Raw genomic sequence first — 6324 nt, forward strand, 5'->3', positions numbered from 1 at the left:
AATATAACATTGTTTCAAGTAAATTGGTTAGGCCCGCCACAAATAGATTTTGGAGCCATCCGTGGACCCTCGCAGTGGGTTTTAGGTTTCATTTTACGTGGAAACAGAATGACAAAATCACAGGTATGCCATTCTGTCAATTATTGATACCTGTCTTCTTACAGATGAAGTTGGGGAACTGAGAAAGCTGCGTGCCTTATTTCCACCTAAAGTCTATAAAGTTGGCTGCAAAATAAATAAGACGGCCGTTCAATAAAGCAGCTAGGACTACATCCACAATAAGCGTGTAAGTACTCCAGCACATTTAAGGGGATTTTTTTCAATTTTAATTATGTACTGTAGACCTGTTATTCCTGGGCACAAGAACGCGTGTCCCTATACACGCATACACATACACAGGTTTGTTTAACTACTATACTTTTGTATTTTAGCCCATTTTGGCCTGATTTATGAGGCCACACACCTGATTCAAATGATCAGGATGGTTATCAGGCTCCTGCAAAGCTTGCTGATCATTTGAATCAGGTGAGTTGGAGGAAGAAAACATCTGAAACATACAGTATAATATATATCCCCAGTGCCGGGCCAAAACCTTGTACCTCGAAAACAGTCACTTTTCAGGAGACTTCAAAAATGGCAAGTTTGTTCCACCATTTGCATTTCATCGTGACAGAGAGCAAGCCATTTTCAACACTTTAGATTGGTCAATGATGTGTAAAAATAACACCCACGTCTATGGACTGACCGATGGTATATCCATCCATCCATTCATTATCGATACCGCTTCTCCTCACAAGGGTCGCGGGGCGTGCTGGAGCCTATCCCAGCTGTCTTCAGGCAGTAGGCAGGGGACAACCTGAATTGGTTGCCAGCCAATCGCAGGGCACACAGAGACAAACATCCGCACACACAATCACACCTAGGGGCAACTTAGAGTGTCCAATTAACCTACCAAGCATATTTTTGGAATGTGGGAGGAAACCGGAGTACCCGGAGAAAACCCACACTGGCATGGGGAGAACATGCAAGCTCCACACAGGGAGGCCGGGGCCGGGATCAAACCCACGACCTCTGAACTGTGAGGCGGACGTGCTAACCAGTCGACCACCGTGCCACAACCAATAGTATATATATAATAGTATATATTTTTGAAAAAATGTGAAATACACCAAAATGTCACTGACCAAGGCCAGCGATCTATAAAACACAAACTATGATAATGATGTAGTGTTCAAAAGTAGACTTTAAAAACATGCATTTAATTTCTTTTTAAACATAACAGAGTGCCTTTCAGAGCACCATATTAAGAAACTAAGGATGAACCGGTATAAAAATGAATACAGTATAGAAAAATCAAATACTGCCGCAAAATTTCACTTCCTGAATATCTTAGCACTGAGGTCTTCGTTTTAGAAAGGCATTTTATCTGATACTGTATGTCCCAGGTGGGATCAAGCCCTACACCGTGTACCAATAAAAAACACAGGTAATTGAGGACCTCCTAAAAATATATAAAATTGCCTATATGAATATTTTAAACCGTAACACAAATTATGAAGTCAAAACAACTTAATATAATTTCAAATTCATTTTACAAGGTTCCCCATGAGAATAAATGACTGAGAGGATTTTTTTAATGTACCTGAAGATGTACCATGTGAAGACGTTTTACAAACAACCCAGGCTAAACGTACCCCCTCCAAAACAGACAATGTTTGTCTCTCAGTCAAGATGTATCAATTCAAAATTAAAAACAATGCAAATAGGTTAATGTTTGGATAGGCACAGGATTATTACATCTCAGTGCCAACTGCACTCCAAAAGTCATAAAATAGCAGACCCTCGGATAAAGCCACCCAGCCGTCCTTCTTATGCTTATCTGAGGTCGCGGGATCTGCAGCCTAAGCACAGCTTGCAGCTTCTTCCAAGGGGATACCAAGATGTTTTCGACAAGAGAGCCCAGGCTCCCTCATTTCGATTGTTTCGGTCACTGTGGTACAGTATAAATAGATCTTCATAATTACCATCTCATCCTCCAGGCCTTGATTGATGAACTTCATTTCTCTGTTCTCCATGCTGACAAAAGAGCTGTAACAAAAACACAAGACAATTTGGTGACTTGTTCTTAAGCACCTCACCACATACAGAAAAATCAAACAATTCAAAGGCCGTTTTGACATTATTCACCACGAGTTTATTTAGAAGGCAAAAACAATTTATCAGAGTTGATAAGAACAGTCGAAACATAAATTAGAGCAGCAGCAAAATCACTTCAGCTTCACATTCAGAACCAAAACAAGATCATTCTCTACTAAGCTGATCTTGACATGGAGCAGAAAGTGGGGCAAACAATCGCGGTTCACGCCATTCGCAACTGTAACTGAATTATATATTTTTTTATCGGAACACTATGAAAGTACATTTTGTTGCTATTTTAGAGATGTGCTCTTGGCAAAACAAGAAGAGATGCAAAGGAATTTATTCTTATCTTCCCCTGCTTACCACTCCATGTAGAAATAAGTATTACAATGGAGCCCAACAACATGGGCGGTGTGAGTTGTGAATTTTAGCATTTGGCAAGGGCTGGTAAAAATTGGATGGCAGGCCGGAAATGGCCGCCAGGCCGTGGTCTGGACACCCCTGACATGCGGTTTAATCATCATCAAAATGCAGAAAATTGTTCTTGCGTACATTGAGAAACAGTTTATAAAAGCTTACTTTTCAAAGGGGGTTGACTTATAAATCAATAATTTTAATTACAATAAAATAAATATATAATTGTCTCTGAAGACAACCATTATGGCTAGGCATTTCAGTATTTACTCTATATCCTTGAGCTTAAGGTACATGATCCGAAAAGTGAAACACTCGATGTTAACTAGTAGAAATTCATAGTATCAATAGGAGTAGTAGTAGTGTGAATACTTTTCCCCTCCCTCAGTCATGACTCAACTTGAACATTAGTCATCAAATTGTGTCTGTAATCAGAGGTGAGTAGTAACACGCTGTATTTACTGTTACATTTACTGAAGTAACATTTTGGATGTCTGTCAGAGTAGTATTAAGGCAACATGTTGTTTGTATCTGTTGATAAAAAATAAACTACTACTATGTTACTTTGAGCTACAGTCTGCTGTCTACTTTTATTTTAATCTATTATTGCATGTATTGTCAGGGACAATATCTTAAATGGGAAATCAACCCAAACATATTTTTTTTCAAGAATATGCTCCCAGCAGGCCCTATTGCGTTTGTGGAATATGAGTTAACGCTTTGCAATTCCACCTGGCATTTACCTGAATGCCTAAAAAGGTGCACCCAAAGTAAATTTGAAGCTGTACTTGAATATCGACATAGTTTCTTTTTGAAGATAACACTTTGAATTTTTCTCCTCAACTGCCAGAATCTGTTAAAGTTCTACTGGCACTGAATTATGGACGTTTGAATAGATAAAAGAAGGCAGATTTTATGTCCTTTTTTTTCCCCCCCAAATTAAATCTGCCTGGAAAATTATGTAGCAGTGTGGTGGACTGAAAACACAATAGGATTACAGCTCAAAGGCTCCCCCAATTCCATTACAAATTGGACAATAATACGACACAAAATGAGCATTTTAAACAAGTTTTACTAAGGAGAGGTCCAGGCAAACTAAAAATGTGCCATTTGGGTGATCCTATTGCAACCATGGTCACCTACGTAAGGGAAAAGGCAGCTATTCTGCAATGCTTCAACATACAAAAATTATCATGAGTTCTAATGAAAAGTAAGACTTGGGAATATCTTATCCTACATCAAGATTTAAAAAAAAAAAACACTAAAAAAAACAAAGGTGACGCTATACGACGTGTGCTCTTACCAACAGAAAGTGTCTGTTACACTGTTACGCACAGTGTTTGTTGTCGTTCAAAAGAGGTTTCCAAAGCAACCAAATACATTTTTTTGGAAGAATTTCATTGGCCGTTGAATGCGTCACCAGCAAGTTTAGTTTTTTGGTTGTGACTGTCACAAATGACGAATCATCGATATGGAGGGGTGGTACTAATATACGCACAATTTGTTCATTTGCTGTTGTTGAACTATTCTAATCCATCTTTTTAGCCATCTAAGGGGGTGGCCATTTTGTCATTTCTGTCGACTGAAAATGACATCACAACTACTCAGGGCTCAGGTAACGACCAATCGTAGCTCCCCTGAGCAACTGTGATTGGCATTTTCAGTCGACATAAGTGACAAAATGGCCGCCTCCAGGGATGGCTATAAAAAAGTGGATTAACTCTTATTCCACAAATGCAATATTCATCAGAATGCCTTGTTTCAACAAATGGGCTTGCATAGAAGATCCATCCATCCATCCATCCATCCATTATCTGTACCGCTTATCCTCACAAGGGTCATGGTGAGTGCTGGTGCCTATCCCAGCAGTCTTCGGGCAGTAGGCAGGGTACACCCTGAATTGGTTGCCAGCCAATCGCAGGACACATCGAGACAAACAAACATTCACACTCTCAATCATACTGAGGGATAATTTAGAGTGTTCAATTAACCTACCATGCGTGTTTTTGGAATGTGGGAGGAAACCGGAGTGCCCGGAAAAAACCCACGCAGGCATGGGGAGAACATGCAAACTCCACACAGGGAGGCCCGGGCCGGGATCGAACCCACGACCTCTGAACTGTGAGGCGGACGTGCCAACAAGTCAATCACCGTGCCGCCTTGTATAGAACATATTCTTGAAAAAGATGTTTGTGTTGAGTTCCCCTTTAATTATTATTTTATTTTATTTTATTTGTATAATAATAATATTTTATTTCAAGGCGCCTTTCTGTCACTCAAGATCACCGTACAAACATGAATTCATAAATTAAAATAAAGTAAACTAACAGGAAAAAGTCTAAAGAGAGCTTTTATAGTAAATTACAACAGATTGGAATTACATAAACGGGTGAAAGTTATAATGAATAGGCTTGTTTAAAGAGATGTGATTTAAGTTCGGACTTGAAATGAGAGAATGAGGCAATGTTTCTGAGGTGGGGTGCATTCCAGAGTCGAGGAGCAGATCGGATGAATGCTCTGCTCAACCTATTGTGGTCAGACGAGCTGATGGGACAGGCAAGTGTAATGATGAGAAGGCTCTGTGAGTGCGGGAAAGACATCGAAGACGGAGGAGGTCAGACATATATGGGGGGGGGCAAGTTTGTGGTTGGCTTTAAATGCCAACAGGAAAAGTTTGAATTGGATACGAGCCAGTGAAAGTGCTGGAGAACAGGAGTGATGTGGTGCATAGAGGGGGTTCTGGTGATGATCCCGGCAGCTTCTTGTGGCAGATTTTGACTTTGATTTTATCAAGATTTAACACATTATTGCTTTAGTTGAAGTGATAATGTTGGTCGACTTCCTGATTTAGGATGCACATTCCTAATTCCTAATGCACATACCTAACTTGACGTCCAGGTTACTCACCTGTTACTCAGTGATTGTTTTGTTTTTTTTTCCCTTTCTGCGTTTTTCACTATTTATCGAGTAATTATTTGGAGGACTACTTTTACGGGAGTCACATTATACAAGAGTACAATTCATTGCAACCTACCTCTGACGATCGTCGTTATTATGAATTAGTGTTTTGGTAGTAACTTGGCAATTCTCTCGAGACATATTTCTGGGGAGATCCAGTGCTCATTTCCGATTCCGATTTTTTGACTGATTTATTTCCATTTCAAGTAACGCGTATCCGATGGGTGAACACGTGAAACAACCTGCATATGCAAACGAGTAAAACTGCAAGCAAATGACTCACACGCGTCAACACCGGGTACCTACTACACGCGGAAGTCAAAAAGAATGCATTAGGGTACACAGGGTATCACAAAAACATTACATACCGTTTATTTGGCCCGTGATGACTCGATCTTTCTCCATACACGGAATTGAATGAGTGTACCTGTACCTCCTCATTTCATTTCATTTCTGGCTGACGTCTGTGGTTATTCTGTCTTATTTAACAATCAGGACACACCTCTAAGGCTAGATTTACACTGCAGGCTCCCAGGGACACAAATACGGATTTTTTTCCCACTCTCAAGTGGCACAATTCGCGTCACGGCTGCGTAAAGAGAAAAAAAAAGCATCCAAACAGATATCTTACAAGCCTTTTACGAGTCTAAGATAAAAATCAGATAAGCATCGGAAAATCTGCATTGTAAACTATTTTCCAAAGTCGACGGAGTCTTGATGTTCCCGATTGCAGACGTGCACTAAAACAAAACAAATAAACGTAAAAATAAATAAATAAATATGTATAGTAGGGGGTTTTGGGGACCAAGGGGA

The 6324-nt window shown here is 39.9% G+C and overlaps 1 protein-coding gene across 4 annotated transcripts in view; it reads right to left on the reverse strand.

Annotated features, from left to right (window-relative positions):
* Positions 1 to 6088, reverse strand: part of LOC147140757 (polyamine-transporting ATPase 13A3-like) — a 32137-nt gene extending 26049 nt beyond the window's left edge. For all 4 annotated transcript variants that reach the window (XM_086043770.1, XM_086043767.1, XM_086043769.1 and 1 more), the window contains exons 1-2: positions 5880 to 6088; positions 2025 to 2088 (exon numbers count right to left, since the gene is read on the reverse strand). In XM_086043770.1, the coding sequence (XP_085899896.1) occupies positions 2025 to 2075 (51 nt within the window). In that variant the 5' untranslated portion in view covers positions 2076 to 2088; positions 5880 to 6088. The remainder of the gene's footprint in view (positions 1 to 2024; positions 2089 to 5879) is intronic.
* Positions 6089 to 6324: the final 236 nt, after the last annotated feature.

This window comes from Filicampus tigris, chromosome 10, assembly GCF_054856515.1.
Source record: "Filicampus tigris isolate MCC_2025a chromosome 10, RoL_Ftig_1.0, whole genome shotgun sequence".
Taxonomy (NCBI): Eukaryota; Metazoa; Chordata; class Actinopteri; order Syngnathiformes; family Syngnathidae; genus Filicampus; species Filicampus tigris.